General features: G+C 40.9%; 1 protein-coding gene across 7 annotated transcripts in view; it reads right to left on the bottom strand.

Annotated features, from left to right (window-relative positions):
- The window catches only part of UTRN (utrophin), a 607443-nt gene that overhangs the window by 90223 nt on the left and 496817 nt on the right, over positions 1-20403 (bottom strand). For all 7 annotated transcript variants that reach the window (XM_038397679.2, XM_043511144.1, XM_043511142.1 and 4 more), the window contains 2 exons: positions 18901-19102; positions 7833-7918 (listed from right to left, as the gene is read on the bottom strand). In XM_038397679.2, the coding sequence (XP_038253607.1) occupies positions 7833-7918; positions 18901-19102 (288 nt within the window). The remainder of the gene's footprint in view (positions 1-7832; positions 7919-18900; positions 19103-20403) is intronic.

The raw sequence follows: 20403 nt of genomic DNA, 5'->3' as shown, positions 1-20403 counted from the left end.
GACAACAACATTTTATGCTAAAACTTGAGCTATCAGTAGATAGGAATGGGATAGAAGAAAATTTGCATCTGAACTGAGAGATATCAGACATGGTACATACAAAAGTTGAAAGATTAGAGTCAGCCAACTGGTCACTGATCTATCTACAGCTACATATGCTACACCCCTGGATAATCACATCCTTCCACACACTTTCCCTTCGCTGGTCCTTCCTTTCCTGCAGCACGTCAACCGCTGGGGCATAACTAGAAGTATTGGGATGATATTAAGAAAAGAAAAATTGAGGCTGAAAAAGATCAGGAATTCAGTTCCTGATAATGAGACCTATTAGACATTGGAATAATTTTTCAAGGGAAATGTTGGAAGCCACTTGAATCATTTAAAATCAGGTAAGACAAGCTTTGTAGAATAGTTTGTAGGCATCAATTTTGCACTGACTACTAAATATGGATTAGATGCAAATCAAACAGGTCTCTTGGGGGGCGGGGGGCGGGATAACTTGAGTTTTGGCCTGCTAAACCCAGGATTGTGAGTTCAATCCTTGAGGGGGCCATTTAGGGATTTGGGGCAAAAAAATTGGGGATTGGTCCTGCTTTGAGCAGGGGGTTGGACTAGATGACCTCCTGAGGTCCCTTCCAACCCTGATATTCTATGATTCTATGAATCTTCCGTTTCTCACTTATATAAAATCCAACCACTCAGGAGATAATTGCATTAGTTGGAGGTTTCTGCCTAAATCATCAGCAACTAAGTAGTTAAAAAGCTGGCCATTTAAACTATTATTAAAAACTTTAGCTGTTGAGATTAATGGAGCAGTGAAAAAAATCTAAGAGCTGTTTTTCCAGGGTGCTGATCAGAGTTTCAGGAAGACAGTAGTGCAGCAATTCAAATTCACTCGACAGGTTTTTTTCACAGCTAAGGAGTCAAAGGGTTAAATCCTGGACCTCGTGAAGTTGATGGAGATTTTGCCTCCTCTGTTCCAAAATGAGATCTTTCATACTTTTTAATTAAAGAATCTGTTTGTACAGTTTTCCATATATTGCACCTCTTTTCATAACACACGTGTTGTTTAAGAACGAGTATAGTTAAAAAAACCCGTCTGGCTATATTTCTGATGGAGAAGCAGGCAGAATCTGTTAGCCGGTGTAAGCACTTTTCATAAAAATTGGGCACAGATGTTTTTTGGTATGGTGGTTGGGGGTCGTAAGAGGAATTTCACAAAAGGGACATCTGGGTTATCAACTGCATTTGAGGAATTTTGATTTATTTCTTGCTGGTTTTGGCACCCTCGTCCTAGGCTTTCAGAGTCCTGGCCAGTTTTCTAGGAACAGCAGTTGGAGTTATTTTTGTAGCAACTACGGGTCAGCTTTGCAGAGCTGATGGGAGGACAGAGCGACCCCTCTGAAGTGTTTCTGCTGGTCTCTGTGCATACTAAAAGCTGATGCAAAGGCAGGCACAAGGGTTCGGCAGTTAATGTGACTGGGAGAAAGGTGGAATAGCACATCTTCCCAAGTTCTAACCCTTCCATTGACGATGGGGGGTAAAAAGATGAATTAAGAGGGGGTAGGGGGAGTGAAAAGTGATCAGTTGATGGTGATCTAGGTAGGAGATTTTTTTTTTTGCAAAAGGGATTTGTTTAAATCATTCACAATCCCTCCCTGTGAATGACTAACCCAGGAAGACTGACTGTGCTGGGGCCAAGTGTAGAGAGAAGTTGGCACCAGCAGCTTGACTGTGTTCTGTAGGGGAAAGGAACCTCCTGAATCAAGAATACAATAAGTGAAAGCTCTAGCACTTTCTGACCAACTAACTTCATCTAGCCTAGAAACGGGAACCCTGGCAGGTGAAGATGCTGGTGGTGGCTCTGATACTGAGGGGGAGCGGCAAGGGACAAAATGTTGATAGTAGCTCTGATGGGGAACACACTGTGTCTGTTACTTTAGTAGCTAAACCCATCAATCACTCACTGAGGATTCCACAACCCATAGACTCCAAGAGATTGTGTATAAGTTGAAACCAGTAAGTAGTTTAAATTGAGAAAAAAAAAGAAAAAAAAAAGGTTCCCTTTCATCAAGATAGGCAGGAAAGGTGAGATGGGGGAGCTGAGAGCTTAGACATATTAGAGGTATGGGGGACCCTAATCTAATACTCCCAAATTCCTGAGAATGCACACACAATGTTCTGATGAATACAATTCTGTGTCATTCAGATCTTGCTTATTGGAAGAAGAGTCTTTGAAGAAAAATGACCACAGGTTGTTAACTACAATGCACACTAGGCAGTACAGGAAAGTTTGTTCAACGCTTTCCTGCACTGTTTGTTCCGAGTAAAAATTTCACCACAAGCGTGTTGACTGTGTCTTTTGCTAGCAAAGACTGCTGAGCCACCAAATTACATATTTAGCACTGTCAAACCAGAGCCATTCAAGCATCTACAAAGAGCCCAGTGACAGAGACTCCATAATTACAATGAAATATGACCTTAATTAGAAGCATAAAGAGAGAAAATATGTATTTAAGACTAATTTCATTTGTTCATGCCGATTGTCTCAGAAATGGGGTCTATTTCCCCCCATCTAAAAATAAAATGCAGCGTTAGCAGTTCCAATCCTTACAAAGAATGAGAGGCCATGGGTTGAGTCTCCACAGTTGAACTGGAAAGTCAATTTTCCAGGGTCTTGTACATTTCCTGAAAACTGAGTTACTCAACCAAAAGTAGAGATCTTTCAATGAACAGTCTTCCTCGTGGCATTCCAAATCCTACAGTTCCTGAGTCCTGGATGGCATCGTCCCAAAAGCCAAAGAAACAGTAAATTTGAGATGTTTTCTGTCAGTCTCAAAGCTTGTTTTAATTGCCATTCACACTCATATCCTGGGGATGAGTTCCAGATTCAGTGCCAGAGTTCAATAAATAATTAAAAACATATAATTTATTTGAGTAAATTTACCTTTGTTTTCTGCTCATGAATTATAAGCAAGCAGAACGGGCTTTTCTTGAATGTATTTGTTATTTGAATTTTGCCAGTTGTTTTCAGTTGTGGATTGATTGCAAACAATTTTCTGTGACTACCTGATAATCATTCTTCAAGTTATGTTTCTTAGTTGTGACAGGTCAGATAAGTCACGTAGTGTTGCTTCCGTTTCCTGTCTACATGACTGTGAAAGAACTCAGTCATGAATTATCACGTGTGAATTTAAACTTTGGTTTCTGTGAATACTTACATATGACTTTGAAGTTTGCTTTTCAAGAGTACTTATGCCAGTAGAACTAAATAACTCACAAAAGGCCTTTTTTTCTGCAGTATAAATGATGTTATGTAACTAATTGATAGTAATAATAGTAATGACAATATATAAAATAACTGACAGTAATAACAGAAAGAATTGTAGAAAGAACAGTAAATATGGCAGGTGACCAGCTTGGCTTAACAGTGAAATCCTTGCTGATCTTCAACACAAAAAAGAAGCTTACTAGAAGTGGAAGATTGGACAAATGAACAGGGAAGAGTATAAAAATATTGTTCAGGCATGCAGGAATGAAATCAGGAAGGCCAAATCACACTTGGAGTTGCAGCTAGCAAGAGATGTTAAGAGCAACAAGAAAGGTTTCTTCAGGTATGTTAGCAACAAGAAGAAAGTGAAGGAAAGTGTGGGCCCCTTACTGAATGAGGGTGGCAACCTAGTGACAGAGGATGTGGAAAAAGCTAATGTACTCAGTGCTTTTTTTTGCCTCTGTCTTCACGAACACGGTCAGCTCCTGGATTACTGCACTGGGCAGCACAGTAAGGGGAGGAGGTGACCAGTCCTCTGTGGAGAAAGAAGTGGTTTGGGACTATTTAGAAAAGCTGGACGAGCACAAGTCCATGGGGCTGGATGCGCTGCATCCGAGGGTGCTAAAGGAGTTGGTGGATGTGATTGCAGAGCCATTGGCCATTATCTTTGAAAACTCATGGCGATCGGGGGAAGTCCCGGATGACTGGAAAAAGTCTAATGTAGTGCCCATCTTTAAAAAGTGGAAGGAGGAGGATCTGGGGAACTACAGGCCAGTCAGCCTCACTTCAGTCCCTGGAAAAATCATGGAGCAGGTCCTCAAGCAATCAATTCTGAAGCACTAAGAGGAGAGGAAAGTGATCAGGAACAGTCAGCATGGATTCACGAAGGGCAAGTCATGCCTGACTAATCTAATTGCCTTCTATGACGAAATAACTGGCTCTGTGAATGAGGGGAAAAGCAGTGGACGTGTTTATTCCTTGACTTTAGCAAAGCTTTTGATACAGTCTCCCACAGTATTCTTGCCAGCAAGTTAAAGTAGTATGGGCTAGATGAATGGACTATAAGGTGGATAGAAAGCTGGCTAGATTGTTGAGCTCAATGGGTAGTGATCAATGGCTCCATGTCTAGTTGGCAGTTGGTATCAAGCAGAGTGCCCAAAGGTCAGTCCAGGGGCCGTTTTTTTCCCCAATATCTTCATTAATGATCTGGAGGATGGCGTGGACTGTACCCTCAGCAAGTCTGCAGATGATACTAAACTGGGAGGAGTGGTAGATACGCTGGAGGGTAGGGATAGGATACAGAGGGACCTAGACAAATTAGAGGATTGGGCCAAAAGAAATCTGATGAGGTTAACAAAGTCAAGTGCAGAGTCCTGCACTTAGGACAGAAGAATCACATGCACTGCTACAGATTAAGGACCGAATGGCTAGGCAGCAGTTCTCCAGAAACATTCCTAGGGGTTACAGTGGATGAGAAGCTGGATATGAGTCAACAGCGTGCCCTTGTTGCCAAGAAGGCTAGCGGCATTTTGGGCTGTATAAGTAGGGGCATTGCCAGCAGATTGAGGGATGTGATCGTTCCCCTCTATTCGGCATTGGTGAGGCCTCATCTGGAGTACTGTGTCCAGTTTTGGGCCCCACACTATGAGAAGGACGTGGAAAAATTGGAAAGTGTCCAGTGAAGGGCAACAAAAATGATTAGGGGACTGGAACACATGACTTATGAGGAGAGGCTGAAGGAACTGGGATTGTTTAGTCTGCGGAAGAGAAAAATGAGGGAGGATTTGAGAGCTGCTTTCAACTACCTGAAAGAGGGTTCCAAAGAGGATGGATCTAGGCTGTTCTCAATGGTAGCAGATGACAGAACAAGGAGTAATGATCTCAAACTGCAGCGAGGGAGGTTTAGGTTGGGTATTAGGAAAAACTTTTTCACTAGGAGGGTGGTGAAGCACTGGAATGCGTTACCGAGGGAGGTGGTGGAATCTCCTTCCTTTGAGGTTTTTAAGGTCAGGCTTGACAAAGCCCTGGCTGGGATGATTTAGTTAGGGATTGGTCCGGCTTTGAGCAGGGTGTTGAACTAGATGACCTCCTGAGGTCCCTTCCAACCCTGATATTCTAGGATTCTATGATTTTAATAGTAATGAATAACAGGCATTTTGTTTATTCTGTTCTTAGTATTTCAGAATTAGACTAGGTTATATAGTTATTAAAGCAACTAATAAACATTTTAACACATTCATTAACTCTTTGTTTGCTGTATACCTCTAGTCTACAGCTCAGGAAAGCACTTAAGCATGTTCTTAACTCTACCTCTATTCAAGAAACCACATAGGCAAGTGCTTAAAGTTAAGCATAAGGATTTTCCTGAATGGGGATGCTTTCTTGAACTGGGGCTTTAATTGTGTACTCTTTTCTTAATACAACTAGGAATTTTATTTGATAAAGCTTCTTCCTTATATCACCTACACAAATCTGCAGTCTTACAAAGAAGACTTGGAAGTAGTTTAATTATATCAGGAATTGCTTCACCAAAACATGTTTTCAGAATGCATCTGAGTCAAAGTATTCCTAACTGTATGGGACATGAACTTGGCTTTGTGTGGTAGAGAAACAGACAAACTAATAAGGTAAATTGAAGAGTAGCCCAGGGGGAAATTATTCTTCATTTCCCATAAAACCAACTTCCCAAAAGCAGAGCAACAGAGGAAGATGCTACCAACAATCTGTGTTGCTTTGAGACAATCTGACCACATCAGATAACACTCCCACCCCTCTAAAGAAAAGTCTTGTATTGTCACATGCTCTGGAGGTTCATCAGGAGGTGGACCCTAAAGCTGACAATTATGAATGTCAAAACCTGACATACTGAAAAAGAACTGAATATGGAAATTAAAATATAAAAAGATATTTTATGTTAAGTGACAGAGTAACTGTTGAAGTCCTAAAGAAACAGTTCAGGAAGCTACTTAGATATTTAACGTCTCTTTGATACAGTGAGTTTTAGAATTTAACTTGTGATTGCCTTAGTACACAAATCTTCTGAGACAAGTAAGTTAACCTTTTGTGCCCCCCAAAACCAGAACTCTTCACTTTAATTTGTTTCTGAAGAGTGCTATAAACTTGTAAGTCAATTATGCAAATTTGTACTGGTGGTCAATTGCCACTTTTGTTTTATATTAGAAATAATTGCTGAAATTTACCTTCACCTAGCCAATTTACTATTCAACTTAAATGTTTGTATTTAGTCTCTAGGGAATATTTGATCAACAAGGTCTATTTTATATTGTTGAGGGAAATTTTGAGTTTGAAAAAAACAAACAAACAACCTCTATGAAGTTTTCCTAATATTTTGGTTGGTTCTTACCATTTTATCAAGGGAACCAAACCCTTTGATCCTACGATCAGCTTTTCATTTTTCACAAATCCCATTCTGCCGTCTTATTATGAATTTTGATTAGTTGTATAGATACTCAGCCCTCCCCCTTGTTCATGAAAACAAAGACCAATTCATATGAACTAAATCATGCTACGGAATAAAAAAAATGCACAACATACTGGGAAAGACTATGACTGTACAAAACCACAGATGTTGAAATTGGCCCCAATTCACAAGATTTTTGCTAATTTAGTCATGGTAATCAACAGTTTATGTAAAAGTGCTCTTTTTAAAAGCCAGGAATATATTCCCAAAGAGTGCCACAGTTTTCTGTGAAAGATATAACAAATATTCTCTCTATATACTGTTACTTACTTTTGTTCTGTGAAATGTGTCAGACTGCTACTCCCATAAAAACTAATTTTAAGTTCCATAAATCCATACTGTATTATTAGCCCTCCCCTAGGATTGCACTAGTTCTTTGTTCTGAATTACTCATAAGGTACTGTACAGTAGAATGTCACTCTATGTTTCTGCAAATATTTTTGCTAAATGTTGCTATTTTACTAAAGCTTTTCAAAATGTCCAACATCCTCAACATTTTCAAAATATCTAAATCAATCAATACAACTTCATGCCTTTGTTCTATTACACTGGGCAAGGTTTTAGCAGGAAGTTCAGATGATGGAGCAGAATCTGCAAAGTGACAGTCATCCTTCCTCAAACAGACACATTTAATGCAGCTGCTGTATTTTGGTATATTTCCTCGCAGTAGTTTATCAAACCTATGCACCTGTTCCTATCAACTCTGACTTGTTTGATTTTTCCATAAACTGAACATATGAATGTTGCACCATTTTGTTAAACGGGCAAAGGATCATTTCAAATATATGTAAAACAAGACATTTTTCTGGCTTTTCTATAGAAACCATGTACAACCACTTAATCCCGCTTTACCATATGTTGTAACTGCATAATTTACAAATCACGGCATAAAATCTACTTGCCCACACTTTACCCCAATGACCGATGACAGTGAAAAAGCTCATGTTGTTCTACTATCTCATCAAAAAATATTTCAAGAGGGCAAGAGAATGATTTTGCTTTTTGTTTAAATCATGACTCTTTATCTTTTAATATAAGTAGTACAGAGTCACACATTTTATGGAATAAGTTCTTACTTACATCTATACTTTTCTTCTAGAAGACCCTTGGAAAGAGACATCAACCCGATCTTCAGGGACTGCACCCTGATTTTTCCTGTCCGACCCCTGAAATTGCACAAAACTATTAGAGAGCTTAAATACAGTTAATATTATAGTATAGGTTCATTCCAAATTCAAAACACCTGAGAAGTTATACAAACTATACCTAAATTCTTTAAACAAGATACTTCAGGTCTTTAGAACTGATAATCACATTAAGGGAATTCTCCTTCACAAAAACTCCTCAACTTGGGTACCTGTCATCTTAACATTTCACATTATCCCCAAAATGATGAAATTTAGCACTATAAAAATCATAGTATTATTTGATAAATGTGATTTACACAACAAAAAGTACACACCAGCAGACAGCTGGGAAGCACACTGCACAGTGAGAGATGGGGACTGTAAAATGAAGCTGAGCTCTTGTACTGTACAGATTCATTAATGCTTTTTACCCACTGTGCTCCATCTCTCTTTTTAAAAGATTTTGATGTATCGGTGCACCAGTACATAAACAGCTGAATGTACTTGCTAATTAGAGAATGTGGAGCTGTTCGCAATATGACTTCAGACTCATGCTGTCTGACATTTTAAAGGTTTCAGAGTAGCAGCCGTGTTAGTCTGTATTTGCAAAAAGAAAAGGAGTACTTGTGGCACCTTAGAGACTAACAAATTTATTAGAGCATAAGCTTTCGTGAGCATCCGATGAAGTGAGCTGTAGCTCACGAAAGCTTATGCTCTAATAAATTTGTTAGTCTCTAAGGTGCCACAAGTACACCTTTTCTTTTTGACATTTTAAAAAATATCAGGATACACACTGGGCTCCAAACGATACAATTTTAAACCCATAAGCAAAATGTAGTTCATAATTGGTACTAATGTGATAAAGTCAGGAAATGGAGAGAAAGGACCATCATTTAAGAAAATTCAAAAGTTCATTGCAAAAACTGCACTAATTAAGGACCTGCTGATTTTTGCCTTTACTAATGACCCTTCCAACACTGAAAAATATGCACATACTTAATTTCTGACATGGTATGCATGAGAGGAGTTGTTAAAGCAACACACACATGTTTTGTTTTTTTTTCCAAATAAACAAACAAAACATGTTTTGAACCAAAATGTTAAACAAATGGGAAATTTGTCAAAACCAATCCTTTCCTGTGAACAGTTCTGATTTTGATAAATTGTTACTTTCTATTTCAAAAAATGTTGTCAAAAAATTCTGGACCAATTCCAGTCTCAATCTCTGCTCCCAGACTCCTAGTCCAATTTCAGAATCCCCATCCACCCCTAATTCCTTGTCCTCACCCGTTACTAACCAATGCCAGTTCTTCCCCCTGTATCACAGCTCCTTGTCAGATCTACCTTCCCTTCTCCATCAATTCCTTCCCTACTGGTTCTCTGTCCCAGCCTCTTTGCCCAGCCAGACCAAGTGTTTCTCTTGGCTCCTCATCCAGTCTCAGTCTCCTCGCCATCTACTGGCTCACATTCCCATACAACACATTTTCCTCCCCAGCTCCCAGTCCCCTTGACCAACCAGTCCTAATCTTCCTTCTTGCTGTTAGCCTTAATCTCTGCCCACCCAAATCCCCAAGACAATTTCTCTCCCCCTTTTTCTTGCCAGCCTCCAATCCTAGTTCCCCTGTCTGGGCTCTTTGTCTCAATCTACTCCTCCCAAACCCCAAACGTGCTCATTGCTTTAATCTACTCATACAGCCCCTCAAAGACAGGGTGGAAGAGGAAGCTGCCTGATTTGAATGCAGAGGGAGAAAGAACCTCTCTTCCGTCTCTGCATTTGAATCTCTATGCTGCCAGGACCTGGACCTGACACAGCACATATTAGCCCAGAGCTGCAACTACAGGTTAAGTCCCGCTCAGCCTAGGATGAAGAATGCCCAGTACACATAGCATCTTTGGGGAATTTAGCTGTTACAATATAAAAAAGTTTGCACTGAGCATGTGCAAAATGCAATTTTGCAAAGGCCTATAAATTGGCCATATTTGGGTGTATTTTTACAGGGATAGGAAAACAAACATCCCTAACACCAAAGCCACACCTCTCCACACTTTCAAGTCCCTGTTCCAAAGCATGGAGATGCTAGAGCTTTCCAAAGAAAAGATCACCAGAATTTTTTTAGCTTGGGCAAAACAATGTATTTTTCATAGCCTCATTTTCTGAGGAACAGCTGAACCATTTTCACTGTTATTTTCAAAAAAATTCACACCTAGCATGGAAAATTTTAGCCCAAATAGTTGAAGTTTTGCCGAAGTAAGAAACAGCTTAAAACAGGTTCCTATAATGAGAAGTGGATAATCTTAATAGGGCGCAGTGCTACCAGCCTGACCTATCATTTGAACCCAACAGTCCAGAGTCTAACGTCACTATATTGATCTAACAACACTTGGTATGACACAACTCAGATGCATCATCATAAAGATTACATGAACAAGACAATGTAATTTACTGTGCACCTATCACTGTAGCAACTCAAAGTCATGATTTGTTTGTTACTTCACTGTGGGATCCAAATGGAGAAGAGTCCATAAAACCATTATAAGATATGTTGGAGCAAAGTTGCCAGTTCTTGATTAAAAGAGCACAATATGTGAGCCAGCAGAAAGACTGGAATTCACTGCTATTTGACCTAATTTCAAGTAAAAAAACGGGACAAGATAAAAATTATAGTAAATACAACATCTATGAATGGATCACTGGCAATTTTACAACAACAAAGCCATGATTCTTTGTAGGAGGAGCAAACCAAAAATGAAAGATAATGAGGTGGCTCTAGGAGAACAGCTTTGAGTCTTACAGAAAAGCTTGGGTCTATAACATTGCCTAGCATATGTATCACAGACAATTGGACTTACAGAACGCAAGAAAAAAAGCACACCCAGCCTTTCAAACAGGCATTTATACAGAAGAGATCCCTCACTTCAGGAGACCTTGACATTTGAAAAGATTACATTTCCCTCCAAAATACAACCACCTGATAAAAGTAGTTACAAAACCAGCAGAAAACCCACAAAAGTTTCCCTATGGACACTATGTGGTTCATTTAGAGTTCTTTGAATTACTTTCAGATAAGAAGAATGGGTCATTGACCACCCTAGGGAAACATACTATACACCAGATATTGTGTTCACCTTAACACAGGTGAAGCAACTGCTTCGGGGGGTACTATATTTTACTGTAATCTATAAGCTTGTTAGCCCATTTCATGTAAGTGACACATATATTTCCTAAGACTGGACAATGTATGATATCCATAGAGATAATAATGTACTTATTTATTTATATGTGCTTTCAGATTAATTAAATGTATGCAAGTGTCCTAGTGCAATAACCTACCTGTGAGATTTATTTAAAAACCCATATGAAGTACTTGATTCCTCACACACACACTTCTCTTCCCTCAATAAGACATTTAGAACTATTTCACATTGTACCTACAAGTTATATTTTCAATACTGTATTTTTAAAGGTGTTCTAGACAAGCCAAAATTCTCTCAAGGAATCAAGTTTAAGGCTGAAACATATTTCAGATGCTAATCAACAAAATAACCTTTTGGGTCCTTGAGAATATAAAGGTTGCAGGGAGTCCGTTCCTTTTTTCTATCGAGCTTGAAGAATTAATAATTCTCCATGTGTCAGAAAATACCAAACACAACAGATTTCATTGTTGTCAACTGTCTCTAAAAAAAAAATTGCTTCTTTTTAATGGTCACATAATCAGTAGGTGAGTTTTACTACAAACTGGGAAGCTGTTCAATCTGCAAACCACTAATTAAATCTCAGGTTGACAAACAGATGCTTTTGTAGGAAGTTTAATGATTTGAAACACTATATATGTATAACATGGATGCAATAAACAAAGGAAACGTCAGGAGACAAATTATTTCCTTTCTAAAGGACATTTCAAAAATGGCAATTTAAAATGATTTCCCAATCTTTAATATTTTTGGGGATGGAGAGTGAGGGGGTGAAGATGGAAAGAGAAAGAATATTTACTCTCTAATTTTGAGAGTAAGAAATCAAATATTTTTCACATTTTGTACCCTAAGACTTCTTTAATCAAAGAGTTTTGTTTCAGACATCAGATCAACACTTTCAACACAATAACCAAATAATGTTCCAATGATAAATACAGAGGAATCAGAAGCTTATATTCTCCTTTGACACTATCCATTTTCTGATACTAAGCATGCAACAGCTTCCAAGTCAAGGAATGTATCTGAACCTGCCCCTCTCTCTGTTTTCCACTGATACATTTGTGATGAACTGGAAAAAAATGTCTGCACTATTTCTTATGAATATTGTGTGTGTCTCAGTTTCCCTATTCAACTGTGTATTGCTACTGCCAGAATGCATAGAGTTAAATTGAAGGAAGCTGTTAAGGCGCTGATGAGGGACCCAGAAAGAAAGTTAAAAGAGTGACATGATAAGACAGCCAGGTACCCAGCTTCAAGGGAGTTAAAACAACAATGGCTGGGCCATCAGTTGAGGCGAGAAGTCACCTAGCTGGTTGCATCCCGGCTAGGATATCCTATGGATGGCTCTGGAGCTGTGGGACTATCCCACTTCGCAGAGTCCTAGAGTCTAGGCTCAAGCCTCAGCCCAAATGTCTGTACTGCAATTAGACAGCCCCCTTAGCCTAAGCCTTGTGAGGCCAAGTCAGCGGTCACAGGCCAGCCACAGGTGTCTAATTGCAGTGCAGACATACACTCAGAGACAAGAGAAGGCTGCAAGGAGCCTGGGCTTTTTCTCCCAGCTCAGAGATGGAAACTAAGCCAGACCTGCACCAGTGATGAATAGAGAGGTTAAACTTAGGTAAGAGAACATGCACATAGGTCTCTTATTTTAAATCCACTTTTCTAAGCACTGTGTATCTTTTGGGCAAAATAAATCATGCTTTGTTTTGAAGAAGCTGTTTCTTACTGCAAATGTATGCTGTCACAGACTCCCAAAAAGAAACCTCATGGTGTGGGTGGTGTCTTAAAGACCTTGGAAGGCAGGACTGAAATTCTCTTGTTTCTCCACAAGCAAGGCAGCGTTGTCAGCATAATCTTGGTCTGTGGTACCCATCGGACTGCAAACGAAGCCCTGATCTGAGGCTGGACAAACTGTGGATGCCACTCCAGGAGAGGAAAAGGCCGGAGGCCTGAAGTTTGAGGAGGTGCACTCAGAAAGACCCTTAGTGAACCTAGGCTGGTAACAGTCACATTAGTTATCTAAGGGCACAGTTTTCAGACCCTTCTGTGGCTCCCCTTCCCCTAAGAACTTCACAAGATAAATACATGGTAGGTAAAGTGCCTCGCTAGTTTATAACTGCTGGTTGGTCAATCAAAATGTAAATGAACCTAACAGGGTGAGGGAGGAAATTCTCCTCAGTAGGTTGGGAAAAGGGAACTTGGCACTGGCGAAGATGGGAATCCCTCATCTATTAGAGGCCCACTCTGCTGGGGGGGCCTTCTGGGCCCACCCCAACTAATCATAAGTATTTGGGTGACAAGAGCATATGGAGAGAGTTCATGTGCCCCACATATGTACCTCCTTCATGGGGGATCATGAGGGAGGAGATCTGTAATGACGTACATAGAAACTGATTAGTAATGTTTTAATGAAAACTGTATATTCGTGTGATTTTGGGACTGTTTTACTGTCTGAAGTTTTAGATCAATAAGATGCAATAGCAGAGGGTTGAGAACCTCCCTGGAGTACTTGAGAGATGCCTCTGCTCTGTTTGTCTTGAAGTGGGAAGAGATATGTGACGACTTGGGGAATCTATGTACAACATATGAATTCTGACTGATTTTATGAAATCTACAAATAAGTAACCTATAGTGTGTATTAAAATCAGCCATGCGCATATCAGAGATCACATACTCTATCTGGAAACAGCTACAGGACAATCAAAGCAGTCATTTACATGGAATGAAAATGCCTGGCAATACAGTGAAATTTGGCCAAGCTGCAGGACACTGGTTTTCTGTCCCGTTCACCTGCAGGGAGAAGGGTTGGAGAAGTGGAAATGCTGCAGCAGCAAAAAAGCAACAAGAAATAAGGTGTTGGAACTGACTTTGAAAAATTCAAACTCTATGAGGTCCAGGAAACACAGAGATGTACTTTCCAAGCTAGAAGGAACTTTTTGATCATCAGATCTGAACAAGCTTGAGGAAGCTCGTTACAGGGGCCAAGAGAATGAACCTGAAAGCTGATCAGGAGCAGAGGAGGGTCTGGGGACTCTGAAACAACTGAACTAACACCCAGTGAACACTCAGTGTAGTGGGGACACTGGAAGGAGGGATTTTGTGGGCAGATTTTGTTATTTTTGCACGGATCTTTGCTTTCTATATGAATGAAGTAAGTGAATGAGAGAGCAAGAGGGTGTATGTGTGTGTGTGTGAGTGAGTGTGTGTGAGAGTGAGAGAGAGTGCGCGTATTTAAGAACATACTTTGCAAAGACTCTGGGCTCCTTGCTAAAACGGGCATATGTCCCTGGAGGATTAAACGTGTACCTACGAGGGTGCAGCTCTGGGAAAGGGTGTGCTTAACCTACTGGGGAGACTTGGGGTTCAGCACTGGTCTTGGGGCCTAGGGCAGCTAAATCATAGGGTTCCACTTCTGAGAAGGGTACTAAGACAGGGAGTCTGAATCCTGGGAGCGAGCCTGAGAGGCTAGATACAGAGACGTGGCCTGGATGCTGCTCAGACTCAGTGCGCTGAATGAGAAACACATGGGATCAGTGTTAGGATCCAAACAGGTGAGTGTCCAGTAGGGGGGCTCAACCAAGGCTGTGACAGAAATATAAGCTTGGAAGAATTCGATTTAAGGGAGAGGAAACATTTCACTGTATATACACAAACTGTAGAAAAATATTTCCATTGATAAGAAGCAAAATTTACAGATAAACTGAGAAACTTCTGCTTAAGAACTTAGAGCCCCACCTTAATGTGTATAAAACGTGTTGTAATGAAGGCTGCATAAAGCACATATTTACAACTCTACTAAAAATAATTATGGTCTGACCCATCTCCACTGAATTTTCTGCAACTGTGAACATTTAAAATGACAATAATTGAAAAAGTGGTTAAAAATAATATGTCAAAATTATAAAAAAAATGAGAATCAAATTCTGACAAGCTTACAGATACATAACTAATTATACAATAAATAACTGAGATGTTCCCTGTTGTAGCCCTAGAATTGTGGAGTTATTTAGGTATAGTAACTGATTAAAATAATTCTGAGACACAAGGTGAGTGAGATAATATCTTTTATCGGACCAATTTCTGTTGGTGGAAGGTACAAGCTTTTGAGCTCCACAGAATTCTTCTTCAGGTTGGGGAAGGATGCTTAGAGTATCTGAGCTAAATACAAGTTGAGACAAGACTGTTAATGAGAAGGGGTAACATGTGGTAGGCAGTCACCTGAAATGAAGTGGGCTAGACTGCTACCCATAAAGGGTTTGAAGTGGGCAACTAAAGGTAGAAGGCAGTGTGGCATGTTACAAATTGCTGTAATGAGCCATAAAACCCCAGTGAAGGCCACAGCTTTTGATGTCTAGCAGAGTTATGAATTTAAGTTCCCAGGCTTGCCTTTTGAAGGTGTTTTGCAAGTTTCCCTCGAGGACATGTATTGAAAGATCAGAAAGAATGATCACTTTGTGAAAAGTGTTCACCTGCGGGTGATATGGTGTTTTTGTCTTTTATTATTTTCCTGATGATGAGCTTGGAGAGGTATGTGTGGGGGGCAGGGAAATTGGGTAGTCTAAAGGCCAGCAGAGGGGCTTTCTGAAAGATTTCTTTCAGGATATTGTCCCCATGAAAAATGTGTTGTAATTGATTGATGATACCTGTAAGGGTTTCAGTGTGGAGTGGGAGGTGACAATTATGGGGAGTGCAGTCAGTGAGTTTCTTTTTCCTGCAGTGAAGCAGGTTCGCCTGGGGTATTTCGGTGGCCCTTTCGATGATGCAATCTACTCTTCTGGTGCAGCATCCTTGTTTAGTGAACGAGTTTTAAGCATGTTAGGTGTGTATCTTGGACATTCTCCTTGGAGCAAATTCTGTGGCATCTGAGTACCTGGCTGCAGATAACCGATTTCTTGGTGTGTCTGGGATGGTTGTTGGATCTGAGGAGGTAACTGTGATGATAGGTGGGTTCGTTGTATATTATTGTTTGCAGCATTTTTTAAGCTGATCATGGTGTCCACTTGATGCTAGTATGAGAGTGGTCTAGAGAGATGTTGATGGATGGGTAGTGGTTGTTTAAGTTGTGGTGCAAGTCCATGAGGGAGTTTACTTCATCTGTCCAGAGGATGAAAATATCATCTATGTATCATTTGTATCATGATGCAATCTACTCTTCTGGTGCAGCATCCTTGTTTGGTGAACGAGTTTTAAGCATGTTAGGTGTGTATCTTGGACATTCTCCTTGGAGCAAATTCTGTGGCATCTGAGCACCTGGCTGCAGATAACCGATTTCTTGGTGTGTCTGGGATGGTTGCTGGATCTGAGGAGGTAACTGTGATGATAGGTGGGTTCGTTGTATATTATTGTTTGCAGCATTTTTTAAGCTAATCATGATGTCCACTTGATGCTGGTATGGGAGTGGTCTAGAGAGATGTTGATGGATGGGTAGTGGTTGTTTAAGTTGTGGTGCAAGTCCATGAGGGAGTTTACTTCATCTGTCCAGAGGATGAAAATATCATCTATGTATCATTTGTTTTGTGGTGCATTTTTCTAGAGATTCTTCCTCAAGGTGGCCCATGATGAGGTTGAAATTGGGGAGCCATCCTAGTACACATGGCTGCAAACTGTTTGTCGTTAAATGTGAAGTGGTTGCGGATAAGGATGAAATGGATGAGTTTGGTGATGCGTTTTGGGTGAATTTCTGAGCATTGTGTATTATCTTGTGTGTCTCTGAGGCAGGCAGTGATGCAGTCATGGTGAGGGATATTGGTGTATAGGGAAGAGATAGTCATGGCCAGAATGGTGTTCTGAGAGAGGTTGTTAATATCATGGAGTTTCTGGAGTAAATTGATAGCTGCTCCTTTGTCCAGAGAGTAGTTTAAGGGTGGTTTCTATGAGTCTTGATACTTCTTTGGTAAGAGTGTCATGGCCAGATATGATGGGTCTGCCTGGGTTCCCTGGTTTGTGTGTTCTGGGAAGCATGCAGAAGAAACCTGGGGTGGGTTTGTGGGGGGATGTGCTTGCAGAGTTTTTCTTAGAGTTGTCTGGGGAAGGATTTGATGGTATCTTTAAATTCCTTTGCATTCTTCACAGTAGGAGGTGTGAGAGTTGTCTTTGGCCTCCTTGACATAGTCATCGCAATTAAGGACTACACTAGTGTCCCCTTTGTCTACAGGTTTGAACACAATCTGGTGGTTGGATTTCAGGGACTGTGTAGTTATCCCCTCAGTGGTAGAGAGATTGTGATGGATGTAGTGTCTTGAGATTTCACAGTCAATTTTTTTTCCTGAGGCATTCGATGTTATGATCCAGTGTGTGGTTTTGGTCTCTGGGAATCAGATGATTCTTATTTCTGTCAGTGGGGATGTGGTAGTTGTAGATAGTGTCATCTTTGTTCTGAAATAATTCCTTAAGGAGGAAACGGTAGAAGAATTCTTTTTGTTCTCTTCATTAGTATATTATCAGGTTCTGCAGAATCAGTCCACTGGAGAGTTCAGGTACTTCAGTTCTGGTTAGGCTGGGGTGGGCAAACTTTTTGGCCCGAGGGCTGCATCTGGTATGGAATTTTTATGGTGGGCCATGCATGCCTGGTGAGGGAGGGGTACTCATGGGGTGTAGCATGGGAGGGCTCTATAAGAGGGGTGGGAAGGGAAGATTCATGGGATGTGGCGGCTCTACAGGGGCAGTATTGGGGACTCCTACTGGCAGTGACACCAAGGCAGCCATACCAGGTGCGGCCCCTGGGCAGTTTCGAGGCTCTCGAGGTCAGGGCCGTAGGAGACCATGGGGGGATTGGGCATGTTGCTGCATGGTGGGGGGGGGGAGCTGCCGCATAGGAGCAGGGTTCTGATCCTGGAAACAGTGTGGAGAGGTCATGCCTGCGCAGTGTGGCTCTGTGTGCTGGAAGATGGTGCTCATCAAGGGGATTATGAGTTAGGGCTGGGGAGAGCCAGGCAGGCGGAGAAGGGCAAACTCCTGATACCACTCTCTGGCGGGAGCACTGGGCAGGCAGAGCGGGTCAAGTCCCTGACCCTGCTCCCCAGTGGGAGCTTGAGCGCCGGATAAAAACGTCTGACGGGCCGGAAGTGGCCTACAGACCGTAGTTTCCCCATCCCTGTGGTTGGGGTAGTCTTGATAGGCTGATGTTGTTAAGGTGTTCTTCAGTGTCCATCTTGCCCAATGTTCAGTATCTTGATTTCTGCGGGAGGCGGTTGTTAGTTGGTTGTGGAGTTGTAGTTGGTTTCACTTTTTGTTTTTGTGTTGGATGGCTGTTATCAAGTTTTTTTTAATAGTTATTTTGTAATTCTGGCCATTTGTTACCTTTAAATTTGGAATGGATGCTATGCAGGTTGCAATGTTCTTGGTGCTTCTCTGGTTCTGCACCCAGCACAGTAACACTAATTGCCAAATGAAGGACACACCTCCTTAAAATTTTTTATGCTTCTAGGATAGCATTTTCCACATATACATATGCTTGTATTCCAGGGCTTTTGAGTAGGTGGGATAAGAAACAGGCCATTTTAAAGTATCCATAGTATCACCAGTGAATCAAACTCAGTGTCACCAGTGAATCAGACAGAAACTTTATCAATAGGAACAAAAGCATGTATTTCCCTGAAGTATTAATTGAAGTTTTGCTATCACAGCTTTTCTCTCACCACACCACCCTTCCCAAAAAGAAAATCATAAAAAAAGACAGACAAATCTTAGAGTGCTACACTCTAGAATCTTTTCTACACATATCATGTCAAGTACAACCCCACTGAACTCACTGTACACATGGTATACATTTTGCGTATACTACATTGAAACAATGAGCTACATGCTGTAAATAAGAACACATTACTTACGTATCATACACGTTGAGCAGCCAGTTGAGACACGTATCTACACAGAGAGGAACATTCACCAGGTCCTTGTGCTTCTCTTCAAGTCCAGTGTAAGTAGTAGTGAGACAACTGATCACATCCTGGACACCAAGGAGCTGGTCATTTTGGCTCAACTTGTGCTCTTTGAAAACTTCATTTGTTCTGTTCAAATCCAACAGGTCCACTAATAACATAATAAAAAACAAAACAAATAATAATGATGCCTCATCACTGGATTCAGTGTTTGCCTCCTGAATCCTCATGTCATTATAGCATTAATTACAGACAAGTTAGCTGAAGCAGTGGCTTAGCTGTACTAAAACTGGTGAAGCACTCCTGTTAAGCAGGGAGCTACAGCTTTGGCTGTTTTTGTTTCTTATTTGTTTGTTTTCTGGGTTAGTTTGGGTTTCTTAATCTTACAAGCAAACAACAAAAACACAATGCTACTCAGCATAATGTTTAAAAACAGCTGATGAGAACTGTATGATTAGAGAATTCTGCCCTCAGCTGCAGAATTCAGAGGAAAGAAAAGAAGTATTGGTGGCACTTTAAAGACTAACCAATTTATTTGAGCATAAGCTTTCGTGAGCTACAGCTCACTTCATCGGATGCATTCAGTGGAAAATACAGTGGAGAGATTTATATATACACACAGAGAACATGAAACAATGGGTTTTATGATACACACTGTAAGGAGAGTGATCACTTAAGATGAGCTATTACCAGCAAGGGGGGGCAGAGGGGAGGAGGAAGAAAACCTTTTGTGGTGATAATCAGGGTGGGCCATTTCCAGCAGTTAACAAGAATGTCTGAGGAATAGTGGGGTGTGGGGGGGGAATAACATGGGGAAATAGTTTTACTTTGTGTAATGACCCATCTACTCCCAGTCTCTATTCAAGCCTAAGTTAATTGTATCCCGTTTGCAAATTAATTCCAATTCAGCAGTCTCTCGTTGGAGTATGTTTTTGAAGTCTTTTGTTGAAGAATAGCCACTCTTAGGTCTGTAATTGAGTGACCAGAGAGATTGAAGTGTTCTCCAACGGGTTTTTGAATGTTATGATTCTTGACGTCTGATTTGTGTCCATTTATTCCTTTACGTAGAGACTGTCCAGTTTGATCAATGTACATGGCAGAGGGGCATTGCTGGCACATGATGGCATATATCACATTGGTAGATGCGCAGGTGAAAGAGCCTCTGATAGTGTGGCTGATGTGATTAGGCCCTATGATGGTGTCCCCTGAATACATACGTGGACAGAGTTGGCAACGGGCTTTGTTGCAAGGATAGATTCCTGAGTTAGTGGTTCTGTTGTGTGGTGTGGTTGCTGGTGAGTATTTGCTTCAGGTTGGGGGGCTGTCTGTAAGCAAGGACTGGCCTGTCTCCCACGATCTGTGAGAGTGATGGGTCGTCCTTCAGGATAGGTTGTAGATCCTTGATGATGCGTTGGAGAGGTTTTAGTTGGGGGCTGAAGGTGATGGCTAGTG

This window comes from Dermochelys coriacea, chromosome 3 (assembly GCF_009764565.3).
Source record: "Dermochelys coriacea isolate rDerCor1 chromosome 3, rDerCor1.pri.v4, whole genome shotgun sequence".
Lineage (NCBI taxonomy): Eukaryota > Metazoa > Chordata > Testudines > Dermochelyidae > Dermochelys > Dermochelys coriacea.
Note: the sequence above shows the minus strand (reverse complement) of the source record. Positions and strands in the feature narration are given on the sequence as shown.